At 32.7% G+C, this 24352-nt stretch overlaps 1 protein-coding gene across 2 annotated transcripts; it reads right to left on the bottom strand.

Moving 5' to 3' along the window:
* Nucleotides 1-18269: 18269 nt before the first annotated feature.
* LOC132036778 (zinc finger CCCH domain-containing protein 18) lies at nt 18270-22779 on the bottom strand. 2 transcript variants are annotated; one of them, XM_059427156.1, is made up of 8 exons: nt 22313-22779; nt 20484-21386; nt 20238-20405; nt 19967-20146; nt 19382-19461; nt 19121-19276; nt 18897-19023; nt 18270-18756 (listed from the first exon to the last, which is right to left on the bottom strand). In XM_059427156.1, exons 2-8 carry the CDS (start codon nt 21377-21379, stop codon nt 18684-18686), a joined length of 1680 nt encoding a protein of 559 aa, XP_059283139.1. In that variant the 5' UTR covers nt 21380-21386; nt 22313-22779; the 3' UTR covers nt 18270-18683. The 2 variants fall into 2 exon arrangements, with proteins under 2 accessions (XP_059283139.1, XP_059283140.1); XM_059427157.1 differs by having other exon boundaries at nt 20493-21386; nt 22313-22776.
* Nucleotides 22780-24352: the final 1573 nt, after the last annotated feature.

Consider the following 24352-nt stretch of genomic DNA (forward strand, 5'->3'; position numbering starts at 1 on the left):
CTTCAATACCGCACAAACCCTCTTTTTTCTTTTTGTCTAATTCCTTTTTTCTTCATCAGGTGCTCGGTATCGACTTTAGAATTTTAATTAATTTAAATTTACGTCGTGTGATGACTTCGCGTCGAGTGATTAAAACAGAAAGCACTCTTTATAAGAATTTCCTTCATTTTCAAGTTCAACTCCAAATTCTAATTAAAAATAGAGAAACACTATCTATCTCGCCACGATTCTTGGTAGTTTGATCTTTTCATTCGGCTCCTTGTGTTTCCAAACAAATAGTACAAATATAATATTCATTTTTTTTTAATCAAGATCTCAAATGCATATCGTGATCTGATATCCTTGTTTTCAGATTATTATTAATAAGATCTCGTGTGTTTTTTTCAAACAGAAATCTCGTAGGTCAGAATTAAGAAAAAGAAAAGAAAAGAGTCTTATTAGGATGCAAGGTAACAAGCTTACCACAAAACTCATATACTCATTAATTAAGGAACTTATTTTGTATTTTAACTTAACGTGGGTGTTTTTCTTTTTTCTCTTTTTATTTCAAATGTCTTCCATCCTCGGCATTTTTACTCTCTTAAATCTTTTTAAACACTTATTTTAACAAAAAAATATGAAGTGCACATTTTCGTTTTAAGTTTCTTTTTTCTTTCGAAAAGATGACCATGCTGAGCAGTGTTTTCAAAGGGTGTATTTCTTGGACCACTTCCTTTTTTTATTTTTGTTGTTCGTTTGTGTACTTTTCTCCTTGATTATTTTGGAGGATATATATTTTTTAAAGGGTGCCAAGTCATTGAATAGCATGCGCCTAATACTATATAATAGATGTTATATCTTAAAAATATGATTGAATAATTTATGTTATTTGTGTCTGTCTGCGCACGCGTGTGCAACTAGTTTATATGCGAATACAATAATCCACGGTTCAAACATGAGATCAAAGACTCTTCATATTAACTCCCAAAGACTCTTCATATTAGCTCCCCATGAGTGGCGACATTATTAATGGCGGTGTTCGTCCGAACTCCTACTTCCTTAAAAATCTTACTTCTGAGTTAAAATTATTTTTTATGTATATATAGAGATGTTGAACCCCCTGTTTCCTCTTCGTATGTTAACTTTTTTATATTTTGAACCCCCTCGACGAAAATCCTGGCTCCGCCACTGCTCCCCACTACCATATATATACCACACAAAAAGATGTGGTGAGCGGATGAGGGTGCTCCTTCCTTAACCAGATGTCTTGGGTTTAAACCCTGTGTATGAAAAAATTCTCGGTAGAGATTGCTCCCCTTGAATGAGCCTACGTGGCGTGAATCCACATCTAATCGAGCTCCAATGCAGGTACCGAACATCTGATGGGAAAAAAATAAACAAAAAAAAACTCCCCACCACCATGGAAAGCCATTTACAATATATGGGACTAGTAATTTTATTCGCGCTTTTTGTTAAAAACCAAAATCAAAAAAAAATTTAACCAAACCGAATAAAAAAACCGACATTTGGTTTGGTTTGGTTTGGTTTGGTTTTAAATTTGAAAACCGATAATATTTGGTTTGGTTATGGTTATAGTAAAAAATAACCGAATAAATAACCGAACCAAAATCGATAATTATATACATAAAATTTATAATTATTTATATGTATAATATTAACTTTTCATAAATAATTAAAGATATTTTATACCTTTTAATTATTAATTTAATTTTGGTCTACTTATTTTTAGACCCACGTCTTAAAAGAATATGTCGTCAACAATCCAAGCCCAACTCTAATAAGTCGTAAGCATAAGGGTAAAAAGTAAAAATCCTACTATCTCTTTTCATTTTACATCTGCTGAAAAGACGTTTTTCCTCAATATCTGCAAGGAGTTAGCCCTCAGGTAGTGAGGAAAAAAGAAATTCATAAGAAATTTGAAGAATGTAGAGAGAGAATATTTGAATTATCACACAGTCATAAATTGAAAAAGCAACCAAACCGAACCAAACCGACAATAACTAAACCGGTGGTTATTATTTTACTTTTGGTTATGATTTTAGACATTTAAAAATCGACTAAATTGGTTTGGTTATGATTTTAACCAATAACCAACCCAAACCGAACCATGAACACCCCTATATGGGACCCTTCTCAGTGAGTCAGTGTAGCATAAGATGACTTTTTGACAAAAGTAGTCCCGCTGCCTTTTCTTTTTCTCAAGTTTCCTGGGTAAAGATGTAGTCTCATTCAAATTATATATTTGCGGGTTCGGCAAAATTTAATGTTTCGATCCACTAAAAGAAATTGGAATTAGATACGAACTTTGTTGCTAATTCATCGAAAATTGCTCGTAAGTAGTAACTAATAGAATTTTTTGCTAATTCTTCGCTAAATACGGTTAGCGGCGAATTTTACTGTTAGCTAGCTATAGAATTGTTTGTCGCTGATTTCTGTTTGTAGTAGTGATCGAGTTGAACCATATGTGTGTAAAAGAAAACATGTGTATAGGGAGTTAGAAATACATTTCAATATTTATGCTCTCAATTCCCGAAGTAAGAAATTCTAAAAACCCTCCCATTCTTAGAGTGGGGTGGTGCCTCACATACTCTACCTCTCACTTCACGCTGTGGGATTCGGCAAGTATGTTGTTGTTGTTGTTGTATGTAGAGGCCGATTTACCGTTTAAATAATGGGTTCAACAAAATATAGTAGCTTTGAGATCTTGTATTTGTGTTTAGAATCTACTTTAATATATATAAATAATCTATTCAGAACTTCGTTCAATAAAAAAGGTTGTGATCCATAATTCATAAACTGAATATTTTGAATCTGCCTCCAAATTAAATTGGTATGGACTCACTTTTATATCCAAACGAGTATGCAACTGTCCCCATGATGCTTGACTTGCAGATATATAAACGCGACAATCAAGAAAATAAGATAATTACATAGAACTAATATGAAGATTTATTAGAACTTAAATTTATCATCGTGTATTCCACTTTTAATATGCAATACTAGCTTTCTTGTAATTCACATGAAGAATTTATCAAGTGATGTTCTAGGCATGTCGGGCCTTTCGGGGTTGAAACAGAAAATATAGTAATTCTGTTTGTCCTATAATTTAACTGCTAGAAATCTGGGGCGCACTCGAAGAGGAAAAAGCAATAAAAATTGTCAAAATTGTGAGTTGCGACTTGTGACAGCTGATACTAGTAGTAAATTTCAAGACTTTACTGTCAGAATTTGGATGGACATACCGATGAAGTCGAGATCACTAGTGCTTAACTCTTTCTAAGTTAGTACAAAAATTTGGCCATTTCTTAAACGGAAAAAAGTATTAATGTAATAGTGACCAACTATGGAAATGGCTTGAATTATGTCGATATTTGGGTAATAAATAGTATTTAGCCAATAATGAATGGTAAAATGGCCATCAGTACCATTTTTCATTAACGCTTGTATTTTACAATAATACGATATGACATTTGGTATACAATTAGAGATCCACGCTGCTTAATTAAATCAACACAAATTTATGAGTTAAGCTTTAGTTTAATTTAGGATGTAATTTGTCTTTAGATTTTAATTAAACGACGTGGACCTCTAATTAGAGGCCACGCCACATATCTGCATTGTAAAACCGATGTTAATGAAAAATGGCGTGGATGAGTCATTTTGGAATGACGATAAAGCATAAATGAAGCGAACTATTGACGAGTGGCGTAAATGGTCATTCTATAGTTAAGATATACTTAAATATTTCCGTTTTCTTAAATCTAGCTTTTTTCACCTGTACGAAAAATTAAAGATTTACAAATCTTCACTTTCCTTTTTGGCTTTCATTGTTTATCATTTTATATTGTAATATCGTCGTAGAGTATGTTATAAACTCTGGGATAGTTACATGATATTTGATCTTGTTTAGCTCTTAGTTTTTGCAAAGCATGTAAAGGGTCGGACATGTTTTACCACATCAGAATTAGTAAATTAAGATTTGCCCCCTTAGTTGTACTAATTTCTTTTTGAGTTATTAATAAACCTTAAATCCTAAGCCCCACACAAGAAGAAGAAAACAGATGTTTTCTCTGTCTCAATTTATGTCTTTTACTATCTTTTTTGTCTGTTTAAAAGAAATCACTTTTTATATTTACTAACACTTCAACTCAAACATATAATAACATGTTTAAGATCACAAGAACAAAAAAACACTCACTTTCATAAATTTCGTGTCCATTCAAACTAACACACATATAAAAAGAACGAAAGAAGCACTAGCAAATTAAAGGAGATAGTAGATTAATAGTAGTAGTGATATTAGTGCTAGACAATACAAACAAAAATTTTGTGAAAATCAAAGAAACGAATCACAAGAGGAAAGTCTTCATAAATAGAAACATCAATTGACTTTGTGAGTCATTTTGCAATCAAAGTAAGCGACAGACAATGTTGTCTTTTTCAGGTTTTTGACACTTCAATTCTTACGACCATTCCTGTTAGCTTTTGCATACCCTGTTATCTTTGTCTTCATCTCTTAGGACCTCACGATCCTTTAACCAAAAAAGGCTGTCCAAAGACTAACATGGGTCCAATTACCATATTCTTGCTTTGCATTTTGGGTCTCACATGGACCCCCTTTAGACCTCCACCCTTCTTTCCACCTAGTCTTTTGGTCCTCTATTTCCTTTGATTCCTTTGTTTTCTCTAGGCGTTCGGTATTTAAAATATATTAGTCCGATTAATCTAAACTTGTATCAAGTAGGTCTACTGGAAGAGTAAAATGCTCACTACTAAAACTAGAATTTGAGACTTCTGATTAATGCCGGAGAAATCTTACCCATCACCCCATACCCCTTGATGTTTAGTTCCACTTGTTTTCCACTTATAACTTGTTTGGATGGTTGTTAGATATCGCTTCATAACGTATTATATCGTATTCTATTATTCTGTATTATTTTGATGAATACAACTTTTGGATAAATTTTATTGTTTTTCGTCATTCCATTATGATAGAGACCAACAATTTGAAGAATAAACTTACAGTGTTACAAATAAAAAGGGCATCTGATAGAGTTATTATTAAAAAGGTAAGAAAAAGGTAAAAATGATTATTAAATAGTAAGGACAAAATATGAAGAAAATAAGGTAACAACCTTGATCACACAAAATTGGCCAAATAGAATAAAATGAAACTTGTCATTGTTACTTAACAATGAATTTAATAATACAATACAGTTTTATTCAAATCACAATCAAAATAAATTTTGTATTTAAAATAACCATATATAACAACCATCCAAACAAGTTGTTAGTCTCGGTCTTTATGCCTTTTCTTTGGGTTGAACTTCTGTATCACCTAGAATTTGCTATTAAAGAAAGGGAAAGTGGAAGAAAAATGGAGGTAAAAAGGAGAAGAAGAGACCACTTTTAATTTGGAAGTTACCTTTTTTAGCTTATCTCTATATCTCTTCCCTTTCCGCGTTAATATATTCCTTTTCTTCTGTAAAGGTAGTAGAAGGTCAATTAACGCTTACTTGGCACGTTCAACTCAAAGAAAATAGCGTACTAATATAACTTGGTTGTCGTTAATAATGCAGTGGCTAAAGGTCACAATTTGAATCATATGAATCCGAATGGTCATTGAAAAAATAAATACAGGTAATGAATATGATCAGTTACTTAAAAATACAATATGTTACTATATACCATGTTAAATTTCACTGATACTGTAAAAAAAATTTACACCTTTAATTTGAGTATAGAAGTAAAATCCTTTTCTTAATACCTGTGCTTTTATTGAATTTCAAGTCAAATCATATTAAGATAGTTGTGAATGGGGTTGGTAAATCTGAAATTTTGCATTTGATTGGGTGATAAACAACTTCACTTCTCCTAACCAAAATGGATTTGTCAAAGGTAGAGCTATATATCTGAAAACATTCTCCTTGCTCAAGAAATTATCAGTGATATAAATAAACCTAGTAGAGCTATAACTACAGGTAATGAATATGATCAGTTACTTAAAAATACAATATGTTGCGTGATACCACAGTTAAATTACTGTCAGATATCAGAAAAAGAATTTACATCTTTAATTTTAGTATAGAAGTCAAATCTTTTTCTTAATGCTTGTGCTTCTATAGAATTTCAAGTCAAATCATATTAAGATAGTTGTGAATGGGGTTGGTAAATCTGGAATTTTGCATTTGATTGGGTGATAAACAACTTCACTTCTCCTAACCGAAGTGAATTTTGTCAAAATGAAGAGCTATATATACGAAAACATTCTCCTTGCTCAAGAAATTATCAGTGATATAAATAAACCTAGTAGAGCTATAACTACAGGTAATGAATATGATCAGTTACTTAAAAATACAATTTGTTACTGTATATCATGTTAAATTACACAAATACTGTAAAAAGAATTTACACCTTTAATTTGAGTATAGAAGTCAAATCCTTTTCTTAATGCTTGTGCTTCTATAGAATTTCAAGTCAAATCATATTAAGATAGTTGTGAATGGGGTTGGTAAATCTGAAATTTTGCATTTGATTGGTGATAAACAACTTCACTTCTCCTAACCAAAGTGGATTTGTCAAAGGTAGAGCTATATATTTGAAAACATTCTCCTTGCTCAAGAAATTATCAGTGATATAAATAAACCTAGTCGGGGAAGGAATGGTCTTAAAGCTGGATATGACCAAAACTTATGATAGAGTCTCATGGAGCTTCCTCTGTATGGTTGTAAAGAGACTTGGTTTTTCGAAAATTGGGTGAACTCATCAAAAACTACTTATCTAACAACTGATATTTTGTGTTGATTAATGGAGGAAGAAATAGTTTTTTCAAGTCCGGTAGGGACCGAGACAAGATGACTTCTTATCTCCCTCCCTTTTCATTCACAGTGTTGAACTTCTATCTCAATTGCTCAATGATCTTCAAAGAAAACCTCGTTACAAAGGTTTCTGGATGAATAGTGAAGGACCTCAAATTAATCATTTGACTTTCGCAGATGATACAATTCTTTTCTATAATAGTAGTAAAAGACCTATTCAAATTTTTATGGATGCTCTTACTATGTATTAGAATGTCTCTGACAACTCATAAACAAGAACAAAAGTTGCTTTGCAGTGGGTCTAAGATTGGACTTAATGCCATCAACAAGATTAAGTAACATCTAGGGATGAGATACTAAATTCTTCCTATGAATTATCTGGGGTGCACACTCTATACGGGAAGGAAACTCATAGAATACTTCTCTGGTTTTGTTTGTAAGGTGATCAACGAGATAACAGGTTGGCATGCTAAGTTCCTGTCCACTGGTTGAAGGACAACTTTAATTAGACATGTCCTACTTGCTATGCCAATCCACATTCTTACTGTTATTAGTCCACCAAAAGGATCCTTGAAGCTTATTGAAAAATATATTAAATAATTGTTTTGGTTTGGGCATGAAATGGAGGCAAACACTACTAGATTTCTTGGCAAAATCTTTGCCACCCATACAAGGAGGGGTTGCTAATTTTAGGAGCCTTCATGACACCTCTAGAGCTTTTAAAGCCAAGCAATAATGGTCTCTCAGAACTGCTAACTCCCTTTGGAGCCAATACATGAACTTCAAGTACTATAGAGAGCAACATCCTACTATTGTGGTATGGAATAAAGGTGACTCTCAATGCTGGAAAGATCTTTGCAATATCGGGAGCATAACTGAAAAGAGTATATTTTGGAAGCTTGGAAAAGGAAATGTATCCTTTTGGTTTGACAACTGGTCTAGTCTTGGGCCTCTTAGAGCCTGTTTGGATGGGCTTATAAAAAGCAGCTTATACCGCTTTAGATAAATGAAGTTCCTCAACTGGCTAAGAATTAATTTTGGGCTTGCTTTAAGACAAAAAATGACTTTTAAGGCATACCAAAACACTCAAAAAGCTGAAAACAACATAAGTAACTTATAAGCCAATCCAAACGGGCTCTTAATCAGCTTTTGAATATAGATTCTTCTTATAGCAATTTAAAGGTCAACATGGTTTGGAAAAGAGGACAATGGGACTGGAACTGTTTATATATTCACGGACAGTGGGACTGGAACTGTTTATATATTCACTCCCTTTAGAAGTGACGAACAAGATCAATAAACTTAATATAACCCTCAGCATTTATAATGAGGATAAGCCTATTTGGACTGATACCCCAATTGGTAAGTTCACTATGGGATTAGCTTGGAAAAATATAAGACAAAAAAGGAGTCACAATGATACTCTGAGCGAGCTTTGGCACAAATGCACCTCCTTCAAAATGTCATTTCTTACTTGGAGAGCAATTCAAGACAGACTACCAACAAATGCTAGAATTGTAAGATTTGATGTTCATAGTGATCATGGATGTTACTGCTATGAGAATGCTAGTGATAACATTAATTCAGATAGTGTGGATCATCTTTTTTCCTCTGGAGATCATGCTAAGGAAGTTTGGAGTATCTTTGCTGGACCATTGAGGATACATTACAAAAATTTACCACTCAAGCTCATTCTTCTCAACTGGTGGAACCTAAAGACTGCTAATCCCATTACAAATTTTGTGACTAAGATCTTGCCTACCATCATTGCTGGGAAATTTGGAGATCTAGATGCAACTACAATTATGAGGAAACTAAAGCTTCAATACACTTCACAAAAACTAACATTCTATTCACTGTTTTGTAGGCTACTAAGAAGCAGTTCAGAAGAGCAAGAATAGGAAACTCTTGACATAGTTTGTACAGAATGATGGAATATACAACAGCTCAGAAGTCAACAATAGCAGTGAATTAGATTTTTTTTTTTTGAAAAAAAAACACCATGATTATGAAACTTAATAGTGATAATAGCTGCAAAGAGGGCCAGTGTGACAGTGATGGATTGATCAAAGATTACAAAGGAAACTTCATATTTTCCTATATTATTAATCTAGGGCATGGTACAAGCAATACTGCTGAAGTTGCAGCTCTTTTATATGTAGCTTGGGGAGATACTGATTCATTATTACTAGCCAAGTGCATCAACAAAGAATGGAAACCTCCCTGAAAAATTGCTAGAGAAGTGCAGGACATTCAGAGATTAGTTGAAGTATATGCATTCAACATTAGTCACTGTTTCAGAGAAGCGAACAAACAAGCTGATAAGCTAGCCTGCCTGAGCCACAAGATTGATGGAATCCAAACACTCTTTTGCTAAACGTCCAAGACTAGTTAGAGGGTTAATAAACTTAGACAGATGAAATATGCCTAGCTTCAGGGTAAAACCTGTCAAACCATCACCTTTTGTTTTTTCTCCTCCTTAGTGGACAGATCTTCATAGTCATAGTTTAGTTTCCTTAATTTACTATGATCATACTTTTGGTGCTAACCATAGAAGCTAGCTTCTAGATAGTCTCATCTCAATGATCATATAAAAATTTGGGATGCCAAATACAAAATTGTACATTTTGCTCATCAATGATCAATTGAGACAGTTTAGATAATTTGATAAAAACTTCACTTCTCCTAACTCCTAATTTTCTTTTCCTTCATCATTTTCACTTAAAAAATATTCATTGCATGACTGTGTTGTTAATTGTGCATTTTAAGGGTTCTTCAATTTTTTCAGATCATTTTACCATCATAATAATTATTCATAGGTATTGAACCACTCATGTCGTTTTCAACTTCTTAATTAATAATCCGATATTTTCGATATTCAATAAGAGTAAATTGGGGTATACATAGGTCGGGTAGTTTAGGTTTTTCAATTACCAAATCAAATCAATTGTGTTGATTTTTAAATCCGTAAGTCAAACCAAACCGACAAATTGAAGTCGGGTTTTTGAATTTTGATTTTTCTGGGGGTTTTTCAGTTTTTGGATTTTCCCCTGGTAAAGTCTTCATACACAAAACATACTAACTTGTGCATCAAGTATTTCATTCCTACTAGGATACAACTATATAAGTACTACTAATTACATGAATAAACACTAAAGAAAAATATAAAACTAAGTTATACATTTTCATTATCTAAACCAAACTAAAAAATAGATATCCAACACTACTATCATTCCTAGTGATGAATTGAATTTCTTTTTGTTAGCATTAGTATTAATTTGATTTCGGTTTGAGCTTTATTTAAGTAACTAACATTTATGAGTTATAAAACTTATTAAGGGCAAAGAAAGTATATGTACATAGTAAGAGGGTATATTTACAGAACATGATGAGACTTTTCAGTTTACAAAATATATCAATAGTTTCCTTACAAAATTTATACTAATCAGGTAAATTAAAAGGCAGTGAATAAAACACAGTAAATAAATTAGACGTCAATCATGGAAATAACGTGAGGAAACTGATCTTCCCTTATTTTATCAACTTTTTTCTCTCCATTCAAAATTAAAAAATATTGTTCCCTGATTTTCTCCACCTTGATCTTCCCTTATTTTATCCACTTTTCTCTCTCCATTCAAATTAACAAATATTGTTCCCTGATTTTATCCACCTCTTGCTAGAAGTCCATTCTAATTGGTAATTCTGGGTTGTATAAAATTTGTATAAAAAATTATATTCTTCAAATATCTACAACAATATACATCTTAAAAATAAATTTCATAGAACTAATTATATAATTTATAAGTTTAAAATAAAATTTTCATACAACTCCACATGCAATTATAATACAACTTAATGTAATTTTGCTACATCTTCAAACATGTGTGTGTGTATATATATAATAAATTTTGTAATTGATACAAACCAGATTCCATACGCATACACATTTTAAGACTAATTTATATCGAATTTATTCGCATTTCATACACATCGTGACCACATATATCTCAAAAATGATATATATCATATTAATACAAATTTCATACATATATTAGTTTTTAACATTTTTAAGAACTATAGTATATATAATTTATGCAGATTTCATATGTACGGTAATCATATATATATCTCAAAACGATACAAACCAACTTTTATATATATATTTAATACGCAGATCAGTAATCAAAAGCTTTGTATTATTAATGTATGCATAATCTATCAACATTTGTAGAGGGAGGGAGGGAGGGAGGGAGAGAGAGAGAGAGAGAGAGAGAGAGAGAGAGAGAGAGAGAGAGAGAGAAAGATATTTAAAAATTAAGAGAGAGAGAGATATATTTTGTAATTTTGTTGGTGTGTTTTGTAAATAAGAAAAAGTATTCTTATGTTTTGTAATATATAATCTTAAGCAGTATTATTAGGTCATTTTCTCACTTATTAAACCATTCAGAAATTCTAAGTCCAAACTTGAAATAATATGTTAAAATAGAAAAATAAAAAAATTAAGAAATATATATAATTACATTACAATAAATATATACAAAATACTTTTAAAACTTATATACATGTAATTAGGGTATTTCACAGTTTTGAAGTTAAAACCAAAACCAAACCGAAAATTTAACCAAACCGAATAAAACCGACATTTGGTTTGGTTTATTGGTTTGGTTTTAAATTTGAAAAACCGATAATATTTGGTTTGGTTATGGTTATAGTAAAAAATAACCGAATAAATAACCGAACCAAACCGATAATTATATACATAAAATTTATAATTATTTATATGTATAATATTAATCATAAATAATTAAAGATATTTTATACCTTTTAATTATTAATTAATTTTGGTCTACTTATTTTTAAGGCCCATGTCTTAAAAGAATATGTCCGTTCTAACAACTTAATAAGTCGAAGTTAAGGGTAAAAAGAAAAATCCTACTATCTCTTTTCATTTTACATCATCGCAAATAATATGTTAAAATAGGAAAAATAAAAAATTAAGAAATATATATAATATTTGAATTGTCACTTCGCTACCATAAATTGAAAATAACCAAACCGAACCAAACCGACAATAACCAAACCGGTGGTTATTATTTTACTTGGTTTGGTATGCTTTACATTTAAAAAACCGACTAAATTTGCTTTGGTTGGTTTTAACCAATAACCTACCCAAACCGAACCATGAACACCCCTACATGTAATGTCGGGTTGGTTTGATTTTGATTTGACTATTTTAGTTAAATCAAAACCAATTATGATTGTTTTTTTTTTTTTTTCAATACCAAAACAAATCAAAGCGTACCATAGTTGGATTCTTTTTTCCGATTTGTGGGTTTTCTTTGTACACTCGCGAAAGCTAAGAATGCAAAAGTATCCTGAGGGAATCAGAATGGAATTCTGATGTGAGATTGGATAATGATTGACTGCAACGTAGTGGACCCAGCCCACTTCATTTGAGCCGGTTTATAAGGTTGGGCTTGTCAACCCTCATAAGGGTCATTTGCAATTTTTTTTCCCTATTTTGTGCTGGTTTTTCACTTTTTTTCTTTCAAAGCAAATAATTTTTTCACACGGCATAAATTTATATTTTCGCATAGTATCCCACAACTTATTCCACCCTCCCTTAAATAATTTATACCCCATTAGGAATAAGTTTAATTTTCAAGGAGAAAAATTAAAGACCAGCTCCTTTAAAGGACAAACCGTGCAATTATTTCCCCTCATAACCATTTGTCTTGATAGTTTAACCGGTGTGTGACAAATATCCACTTCTAGGATTACTAATTGAAAATTTGAAATGTAACCAATATTTGCAAAGTAATTGAAAAATAGCTACCGTCATCGCTTAAATATCAAACTGAACGCTCACAAGTGCTTCTCATGAAGTGAGCTGGGTCATTTGCCAAAATAATCCATTATTACGTCAGGTTCATATCATTTGTCTTTTAAAATTTCTGTACATCCCTTAAGAAAGATAGTTAACCACCTTAATCAAAAGAGTACTTGTTTGAATTATTGTTTTTTCTCTTTATTATTGATCTACTAATTGCTTGAAAAGAAAGACATTAAATGACTTTATTTTCTTGAACTATTATTAGTATTTATTTATATGCAAAACTTCTTGACACTATTTTTCCTTTTCAAATGGAACATCATTTTATTTTGAACATAGTTACGAGATACGTTTCTGTATTTCTATGAGAAGCTCGACGGAACCCACGATTCCCAGTAGTAAGTCGTCGGCATATCACACGTAACAAATCCTTATTAAGTTAAGGGGCCCCCCCCAAGAAAAAAGAAATGCGGTACCGGCTATGTTCACACGCTGGACACAAATCCGTCATTCATAATGGTATTTCCTACCGATCCATGCCATTCTTCGTAGTATACCTGACAAATCGGGAGGTGTAGCCGCAATAGCACCAGTTTTTATATGTCTGTTGGCTTTACCCTTTTTTAAAAGTATGTATGTACGTAGTTCAAGTTTTCGCCTGATTCAAGGAATATTTTGGTTGCTTTTGGCGGATGGAAAAGCCGGGAGTGGGCATTCGGGCCGTCGAATTGGATATGAAAATTTTGGTTTGGATTTTCTGATGGAAGAAATAACAATCTAAATCCAATCCAATCCAAACAAGTACAGATCGGATTGGATTTTTTAAATTCGGTTTCGGGTTAATCGATTTGGATATTTCGGATTTTCGGTTTTGACTTTTGAGTCTTTAAGACAGGCTTGTTAGGAACGAAATTCATGTGACCCAGTGACCAAGTTACATGTCTTAGCATAATGCAAAACTAAATATGTGGATTCAGCAAAGAGTTGTTACTACTAAACCAAAAGTTATCAATTATTCCATCTGTTTCGATTGAAGTCGCTTATTCTTAAAGTAGTGAAGTAAACTCCCGCCGTTGCAAGCTATTGTGTATTTAATTTAGTAGAAAATTCTATAATGGACTTAATATTATAATGAGTAGGACTAGGGGTGTAATCTATCAACATTTTGGACTACTTATGTAACAATTCGAGCTAAGATTTGACTCATAAGACAGGGGTATAATGAACCCAATTTGAGTAGCGTATAAATGGAGTTTGAAACCCAATCAAGACATGAGAAGAGTCCTTGAGCAAAGGAAAGTCGAAAGCTTTTACGGAGCGTGTTTAAAGTGAGCTTGCACCACGTCTCAATTAAAATGAGTATACGGAAAAATCCGTAAGGAATTTGGGAAAATTTCCTTCTTGAAAGTTTAGATGTTAAATACCTTTCCAACGGTATATCATGGAGGTCAAAAGACATCCGTACAAAAAGTTATGCCCATTTTACTAAAATATATATATATATATATATATATATATATATATATTCAGACCGTAAAATTGGCCCGTAAAGCCCAAATCACCGGAACGATTTAAGACATAATTAGAAAATAGAAAAGGGTCCGTTGTAAAACTTCGTTTTAAGGCTTTTTCACTTCACTCTTCACACCCCTGTTTAGAACGACCTTCTATTCTCTCCCATCATCAAAACACCAAGAAGCCTATCATTCCAAGTCAATTCTAATATATATCCTTGTAATATAAACAAGAAATCATCATTCCTAACCTAGGATTTTCAAGAAAACCCATCTCAAGGTTCAAGAATTCAAGATTTTGAAATCTTTCAAAGCTCAAGTCTTTAATTCAAGTTTTCGAAAGGTTGTACTAGTTATATCTACGCTAATATCATTGTTCTTCCCCACGCCTCCTAATCCATAAAGTATGAACTTTACAAAACTAGGGTTTCTATACTATGCTCAATAACCCTAGGTCCATGTCTATGACTATATTATGTTTGGATTGCTATTATTCTATTTGGTATACTCACATGATTTTGTCGTAATCCATGAAAACTCATATCTTGTATTCCATGGGTTCTTGCATGCATGTTTTTAAATAAAAATGCTTATTTCACGAATATCCTACATATCTACAAATTTTCATGCAATTGTATTTTATAACTATGTTCATGCCACGACTCAAGATACATACAAAATACAAGTTATTTCATGAAACCATGTTTACAAGTTATTTCATGAAACCATGTTTACAAGTTATTTCGTGAAATCATGATTACAAGACAAGTACAAGTTAATTCACGAAAATCATGGGCTAGCCAACTATATTATGTTCATGTTTTGGGAGTTGCACGAATTCCGTATAGCCCGAAACTACGTAGCCACCGTAGGACAAGGATCGCTATACGATACCTTAATTTTACACCGAATGGATCCATCGTGCACGTTACCACCTTATAGCAAGGTTCTTAGATTTGAATGGTGATATCACATGGTCGTTTTATGAAATGCTCTCCCTACTTATCAAGTTTTACTTATGTTATATATATATATATATATACTCAAAAATGTCTTTTCGAATTAATCATGTTACCATGTCCCATGTTATTTCTTTCGGTTGCTTTATACGAGTACAAATGTGCCGCCCTTTTATTCTGGGGCCCGCATTTCACGAATACGCGGTACGGATTTACAGACGACGCCGATAGAATCCACAAACCAAAACCGGGTTTAGACATTGTCATTCTTTAATGTTTTGGCATCTAAAGGTATCTTTGGTTTGTCCCGAATATTCAATAAGATTTCATAGACCGACAAGTCGGTTGGTCATGTTGGACTTGGTTTTGGCACAGCTATGGTTTATCCGCGTTTTGTTTTTAAACAAGTATTTCATAATTACTATGACGTCGTATGTTTTCTTAAAGCCCATCGTGTTTCATTGTATATTTCCTAAGCCTCGTGATGATTCGACCGTCACGTGGTTCGCTCGGTCCATACTAATCTAGTTGTTACGCTTTTCGGGGCGTGACAACTTAGCTTTGGACACATATAATATGGGTAGGCTAAATAAAAGGTATAAAAATCTGAATCCGAAAATTCGAATTACTAAATTCGATATCCAAAAATTTTAAAAATAAAATCCGAAGTCCAATCCATAATCCCAAAATCTAAACCAAATATTAAAAAAAAATCAGATTTCGATTTGGATTTCGAGTTGGCCCAAACTATGCCCACCCCTACTTACCGTCTTAGCTTGGCAAGTAGTATCCAACATGTAAGCAAATCAAGAAGTAAATTAGCATTTTAAGTTGGACCAATAGTCATAAATGACCCATATTTGGAAATCAAACTTTATAATAAATCTCACTGTTATTTAAAGATTTTGGGAATGGAATAGAAAAATACAATATATAAAGCATATACTAAAAATAAATTGAATAGGGATGCGTTCCTTTCCGACTTTTATTGGTGCCCTAAAAACAGCACATGAAAATTGAAGCCCAAATATGGATTGGTGTAACTTGCACTCAATTTTTTTTAGGGAATTTTACACTCTATGCCAATTATGAAAAAATATTTACCCGTTTTAGCCCATCTTTTTTTAATTACCCGCCATAGCCATTTTTTTTCCTCTTCAGTTTTTTACTAGTCTTATACATTATTATACACTTTTATATATACATTGTCTACGGTAGATGTATAAAGTTATATATTGTTGTATAATATTGTATACTAGTCTTATACATTATTATAAACTTTTATATAAGGTGTATATCATTGTCTACGAGAGGTGTATAAAGTTGTATATTATTGTATAAAGGTAAATATTCAAGTTGGGCCATGAAATATTGGGCTATAGGTTTGTAATTTAAAATATGGGCTATGAATATGTAATTTTGACCCATAAATTGTTTATAAGTGAAATATCCCCTTTTTTTTTTATAGGGATGTTTGCGCAGTATATACCCAGGCTACTAAAAAAAGTTACGCAAATATGCTCATTTTTAAAGATTATTACACTTCATACTATTTAGGAAACTATATTTACAAAATAATCAACACACGTTTCCGTTTTATACATTTGGAGTATACAATTCACATGTTGTATACCTTAATGATATACAACAACAAGATTCAACTGTTCTTACTATTTTAATTTATATCTTATGAATTTATACCCCGAAGATATCAGCGTATATAACTGCTACAATATAATTTTTTTTACGGAACGAACTTTGTAATGGGAATGGGTATAGGCAGATAAATGATTTATTCTGCCTGGATATTCATGAAAAGCCTCCTTTTATGACTTGAATACTAGTAGGCAAAGAAAAGTTTTTTTTATTCTCTTTTCAAAAGTAATATCTTCTACATTTCATTTATAAATAATTGTTTGCTATATGAATTTCCTACGAATTAAAAAAATCACAAACTACCACATGGAGCTTAATTTTGATTTTTTTTTTTTTTAATAAATCAATAGAAGTGGATGGGAATAGAATCTAACTACTTTTCAAGTATGAAGTGTGTTTGTGGCTAAGAAATGGATGAATAAAAAAGTTTATGGCCCTGGACATGTAACATCTGTGTCACATAAAGATTGAACTATAGTAGATATGTAGGTCCCATAAATCTATAATTAAATCCACATAAGGTCCACAAATAATCTAAACCAATGTCGCACTTCACCGCCACCACTTTCATCAAAGTCAATCACTATTAAAGAAGTCACAAGTCTAATCTCAAATTGCAATATATTTTTTTTCTTTTACAAAATATAAAAATAAAAAGATGAAAACGACAAATTATTAAGCACAAAGTCGTCACATACCATAAGTTAGAAGCAAGCCACTTAATTTGGTCAAACTAATTAATTTTGGCATCAAAAATAAATTTAAAGAAAATAACTTGCATGACTTCCGCAAATCAAGGGTCCAAAAATATTTGGGGGAGAGTTGGGGGTAGGGGGGGGGGGTGTCCAACTAAAGAACATGCAGGTTAGGACCACACACACTTCCATATTCAACTTCTTCATTTATATACTTTATATAGCAAATGAAGAGAATGTTCATTTTGTTTAATGGCTTAAGAGGGAATACAAAAAGTGAACTGGCTTTGTAATGCTCTTTAGCTGGCTCCATTCTTCCAGTTGCCCTTACAACCCCACTTACAATAATTATCTCTTTTTCAAACTAGAATATTTAACTTATCAGCATAATAGATGGCATAAATTTAGTTGAAATTCCAACAAGTGAACCAAAAAAATACTAGCATGTGATTTCTTTTCATCTGTCTAAATTTAGGTGGTCAGATGGATTAGTCATAGGTAGCTAGCTAATCCATCTGACCACCTAAATTTAGACAGAAATGGATCAAACTTACTGGCTCGCCTTAGCTTATGACTAATCCATATGCAGTGAGCTAGTAACTTTGATCTAAACCCTGTATATTTCTTGAGAAATCCACTGAATATGTACATATTATATAACTTCAAAACCAATGAACTTCAAATCCAAAACCCATAAACTTTAAATCCTACGTCCGCAGAGTACACGAAAGTTAACGCGACAACCAACATTATAAAAACAAATTTTGACATAAATGAGAGTTCAGAAGTAAACAGACTGCAATGAAAACTATGTATATAACTTTATTGTTAGCAACATTAGCATTTTCTGTTTAGTAGCAGAGAGTTCTATCTGCCCCTATTATCTTCTTCTCAAACTTAGAAAGAGACCATAATTACATTTTAACTTCTAAAACCTGCAAGCCTCAAGCTTGCATGCTCCGTATCATTAACTTCAGATGAAAGCAGAAAACCTATTTCAACTTGTTACATGTTGGGATTCTTTTTCTATATCATTTTCTTATGATGTCCACCTAAAATAAAGGAAGAAATTTAAACTTCTTGCGCTTTCTGCTGAGAAACTATTTTAATTACTGCTTCTATGGAAATATGTCAGATACTTTTAGTGTCTAACCAACGAACTGTTTTGCCAAAAATCAGTCCTCTGGAATCCTTGTGTGTTTCTGAACCTAAGTGACAGTTGAAATGCCATTCCTTATTGGAGATGCAAAAGGGCTATCTGGTAGATTCAATCCTTGACCACTGCAATATCCCAAAGAAAACCTTAAGTGAGAAAAAGTCATCAACAACAAACTCAAAAGGACACAAACAACATACACTTTAAAAGGACCAAAGGGAAAAACAGTGAATTAAGAGGAAAGGACAGTATCGAAATGACTTACCTTTCTTGGTCACAGTGATTTGTCTTAGCATGCCTAGTTCTGTCCTCGGTGGTGGAACCATTGTTCCATACATCTAGCATGTAAGTAAAACCCTCGACCGATGGGAACTCCAGTTGTTCACTTTGGCCTATATAGGGGGAAGCAGGAAAAGAAAAGAAAAGAACAACGTTAGATGAAATGGATAAGTCAAGGATATCCTTATATGCAGCTGCAAATTTAACAACCTTCTGAAGAAAGCTTCAAATCCTCTACTGAGTAGCCAACGCGCATTTGATGGTGTTGCAACTCAGGAAAACGCCGCCTCTCAAACTCAATTGCACGCTCATGTTCCTCCATGAGATGTTTCTTCAATAGCCTTGAATTTTCACATACTCTAGGTGCTAAAAGAGTAGAAAATGATATAAATATAACTTCTACGACAAAAAATTAAGAAAAGTGTCATGCAGAAGGTAGATTTCCACTGTTTGAGTTGAAATGCATCTTACAAGATTGGTGCTCCGATTCTGCATCAGTGAAAGATGAATTATAATAGGAACCTTGATACGCTTTCTCCAGGCATTTTTTGCTGATATAAGATAAAGATCGTATCAAATGCAAATCAACGTTTGAGGGAAATATGTAAATATTAATTTGAATAGTATGAAAGATGCTTGCTGAAAATTATGCATAGTGAGATAGAATAAACAAATCAAATAGAATTAATTGGAACACAATTGAGCCAATGCTCCTCAGGTACTCTATTGTCAGATAAATTATTATCATCAGATACTTCAATAGAAGGGAAAACTGGTGGATAGGGAAAAAATTGAGATTCATTTAACCAGCAACCACAGATCTGAAAATGCAAGTTCACATATAATCGAGAGTAGTCAAAGAGCAACCACTGCTAATTTCAATAGATTAAACTACAAACATAAATGGCATTAGCAATGCAATATCATTGCATGCTCAGGATTCCACATCTAAGGTTTAAGTAAGGTACATTTGAAATGTGGATCTTTGACCAATAACCGTCAAATATGCAAGTAAGTGATTAGAAGCCTTATAGAAAAAGAAACCAGGAAATATACCCATCTCCATCCTTGGGCTTTTCCCTGTAAGGTTTCACCAAAACACGTGCTCCACAAACTAAATGAGGATTCCCCTTTGCCAAGATCTGCTTAACTGTCTCTGGGAAAACAAAAGTTACAAATCCAAACATTCTCTTCTGTTGACAAGGAATCCTAACATCTTGGACTGGTCCAAACTGACTGCATAAACATGAGAAGGCTCTAATAATTTATGAAGAACGGAAAAAGATGACTAATAGTAGGTGTCAATTCACTTGGAGCGGCCACTTACTTGAAATAGTTGGAAACATCTTGCTCGCTGAAGGTACTCTCAGCCGGAAAAGTCAGATAAATCTGGCGAGAACCGGCTACAATTGCTCCGTGATCATTTCTTTCTCCACTGTACTCCATGTATTTTGGAATATCCTCAGCTAAAATAACGGCATGCTGTCCGTGGGGCCTGTCTCAAATATACAAACATTTATATCAAATACAGCCAGAGTCAAAGAACACAATCCACCAAAGGAGAGAGCTATACAAGTTGCACCTGTCGATGACACGAATACTGTTTCTTAGTCGAGCGAGGAGCTTAGTCAGGCTATATCCAGCTTTCCCGTGTCTCTGGCTTTCTGTGAGATAACCCTCAGCCTGAAGTGATCTGCCAAATGTCTCATAGTACAACATGGGCAATGAAGCAATAGAAACCGGGAGACCCCTTCTAGATTTGAGAAGCTCAGTCAGCTCCATCTCTAGTTTCTCCAGAGATCCAGGGGAGAAGATATGTTCATCACTTCCTACTTCATTTAAATTTGCGTTGAATCCTTGGGAAAAGTTTTCTGGAGTTGGTTGGCCATGAAAGTATCTACAATTGCTTCCATGTTTACAAAAGCCTTTGTTAAAGTAATGACAAATCTTAACAGGAAACTCAGGCAAGCTTGGAGACCTTCGACTTGATCTTGGACCTAATGCAGGTCCAGCAAAATAGTGGTCATGGTCCGAGTGATCATCCAAAGATAAGAACTGAAGTTGGTTTGGGAGTTGACGTTCGTCGGTCATAGTATGAAGCGGATGATTTTCAGAAGGTCCTTGAGGGTCCCAGTAGGGATTTCCAACTAAAAGAGTCGGAAAGGGGCGAGGTGAAGCTGGTGAGAATGGAGCAAATTTCAAGGGAACGTCTACAGATAATGCTCGGTTGACCAAGGGAGGTGAAAGAAGACCAGAAATGGACGGTTTGGATGACAATCCAAGATCGTTCTTAGCTTTGTTAATCAACGAATGGATCAAATTGTCGGGACTAAAGGCTAATCTAATCATGTCTTGTTCACCATGATCTTGTAAGAGGAGATAACCAATGATCTTAGACACATTTTCTGGCTCTAGTTTCTGAATTCGATTATATACAACTTTTGTAGACTCGGAAAAGTCCATGTTCATCTTCAACCTAACAAATCAACATGGATGTTGACTTAGTCGAAAATCATTACTGATAAAACAATAAACATAAAATATATTCCAGCATATACATCAAAGAACAGCGCTTATCTAATTGCAATGGCACCAGCATACATTTCTCCATGAGAAAATCAAATATCCTTGAATCAAAGAGGGAAAAAATAACTGAAGAGAACATAATCAAAAATAAATCTTGAAAATAAGAGGAAATTAAAGGAAGACACCAGTGGTCAGCTTTATCTGACACCGTTGCTGATAACATTAGCCTAGCCACAACTGGACATAACAATAAGCAATCATCAGTTTTACCAAAAGAGGCAAAACACTAAAAGTTGTGGAGGATTCAAACAATAAAGGAGGTTAGCAGATATCACCAAATCTTGAACATAAAAATCAATTCTTGTTTCAAGAAACTTGCTAATTTTTAAAATTTGCTTTAGAAACCAACCTAACACTAGAATTAAAGCAAAAAGGACATTGTTATTCGATTTTATTTTATTTAAAAAAAAAAAGGAAAGTTAGCAGATATCACAAAATTTTAAACATAAAAATCGATTTTTGTTTCGAGAGAACTACTGAGTAATTTTTAAATTTGCTATAGAAACTAACCTAAAGCTAGAATTAAAGCAACAAACAGGACATTCTTATTCTTTAAAGAAACTGAGATTTAGCATATATTATCCAATTTGAACATAAACGTTGATTCTTGTTTATGTAACACCAAAAATGAGTTTTTTGACATTTCTCTGAAAACAGAAACATCAAAAGTTGTCTCTTTTCTTCATTGAAACAACATTCAAGACTTCAAACTAGTCACAAAATAAAAATAAAAACACAGCCCCTAGAAGAGAGAGTGACAAAAAAAAAAAAAAAACATCAAAAACACCATTTTCAAGAACAACAAAATAAAAATACCTTCAAAGTGTCTGAGTAGAGTAGAGTACAACACTGAAAAAGAAAATTTAATCAAAGCAACCAATCCATGTTTCTCAGTTCTCAAATAATTTCCTCTTGCTCTTCTTGTTCTGACTATTTCTTAATCTCATTTCTATAAAATAAAAAATTCATATAGTACTCTCACAACACTACTACTCTTTGTTCACTAACAAAAAAAAAAAAAAAAAAACAAAAAATGACAGAAAGGATTGGCTTTAAAGGGATCAAAACCAACTTTTAAAAATCATTTACTCAAAATCTCTACTATAACCAATAACCCCACATGTAACAGTACCAAGTACTACTATCAGTATTATACGTATCTAAAGATTAAGGAATTTTAAATTATGGGAGTCTTTGATACTGATAGGAAAAAATGGATAACTTAAAACTTTTTAAAACAAAATTTTGAAATGACTCCATTTACAGGCTGTATCTGTCGTTACAGAAAAATGCGGGAATTTATTAGGAAATGCGCCTGGATTTTCTAATTCAATTAGAACGTTTACTTACATAATAACATTACATAAATACCCCTCATCTATTTGTTTTTTCGGATTTATCTATGTGGCTAAGCCTTACCCAAATTATTTTTTTAAAATAATTCAAATAAAATATTTGTAACCGAACAGGTTGGCTTATGTGGGATACTATTTTTGTATCTTGAGAAAGTCTAGTGTGTTACTAGGTGTAACATAACATTATCGTCTGAGTGCCGCTAGGGATGCCACGTCATAACAAGTTCCTTGCATTTAAAGGAGTTGAGGAAAAAGGGACATGGGAATATTTGTTGTTTACTATAATTGTCTTATCGTCCTAATTATGATTATATTGAACAATAACAACATATTAGTGTAATCCCATAAGGTAGAGTTGGGATGATAGGGTGACGAGTGTATGCAGATGATACCCCTCCCTTGAAGAGATGGAAAGACTACTTTTGATATAGACCTTCGGCTTAAATAAAACATTTCAAAAAAGTAAAAAAAAGGGAATACAGAAATAAAAGCGGTAACAACAATAACAAAAATAGTGCAAGATGGAAATTAAAGCAGTACATAGCATTTAGGAGAAAGAACGGTAACAACAACAAAATAATGTTCAATAATGATTATATTGAACATTACCTTTAAAAAAAAAAAAAAACAAGTACAGTAGTTAAGACTTAAATAAGATATTCCTTCGAAATAATGTCACCTACACTGGTAAAACAAAAAGAAATGAGTATATATATTTGTGTAAAGATCCCAAAGTGAGTAAGGAAGGATTACGTTAAATAGTCATTGACCCGATCGTTTAAATTAAAAATAGCCGATTGATATTATATATATGTGTCTATAATTAATATATAGCGGCTAAAAAGATAAATAATAAATTCATCCGGCTATATATATAAAAATAATTATAGCGAGTATGAAGCGGATCCAAAAGAGAATATATGAATTCACAGGAACGTAGTAGCTATTATTCCTATTTTGTATATCATGTATTAAAAAATTCATTAAATATTTATAAATTCGCTGTAGGAACTCATAAACTTTAAATCTTGAATCTGCTTGTGTTAACACTATAAAAATGAAATTTAATTAATGGGCATTCTGAACTTTGCTTTCTATCCTTTACAGTGAAATGGCTAAGTAGCTATTATGGTTAAAATATATGATTGTTTTACTTGAAATGTATTAATTACTCCCTCCGTCCCATAACAAATGTCACCTTAACCAAAAATACGCATTTTAAGAAATCAATCATGCAATGTAAATTTTACTAAACTATCCCTATATAACAAAAATAAATTACTTTTCCCTTTTGATTAGAGCATGCATGAAAAGTACGCCTTTTGATATTGGGACTCCAATAATACCAAGTTTCTATGTGCTTTTTGTCTTAAATACATAAATTTATCAGTTTTTGTCTAAGGGCAAAGTTGGAAAAAACTTGTCAAAGCATTGATTTCCTAATGTGACACTTATTATAAGGAAAAAAAATTGGGTAAGATGACACTTACTGTGGGACGGA

This window comes from Lycium ferocissimum, chromosome 11, assembly GCF_029784015.1.
Source record: "Lycium ferocissimum isolate CSIRO_LF1 chromosome 11, AGI_CSIRO_Lferr_CH_V1, whole genome shotgun sequence".
In the NCBI taxonomy this organism is placed as follows: domain Eukaryota; kingdom Viridiplantae; phylum Streptophyta; class Magnoliopsida; order Solanales; family Solanaceae; genus Lycium; species Lycium ferocissimum.

Coding starts and splice junctions, on each gene's coding strand:
- LOC132036778 (XM_059427156.1), bottom strand. CDS start 21,379: ATGAACATGGACTTTTCCGAGTCTACAAAAGTTGTATATAATCGAATT. Junction 20,406..20,483: donor GTCATCGACAGGTGCAACTT/GTATAGCTCTCT, acceptor TATTTGAGACAG/GCCCCACGGACAGCATGCCG. Junction 19,024..19,120: donor TTTGAAGCTTTCTTCAGAAG/GTTGTTAAATTT, acceptor CCCCCTATATAG/GCCAAAGTGAACAACTGGAG.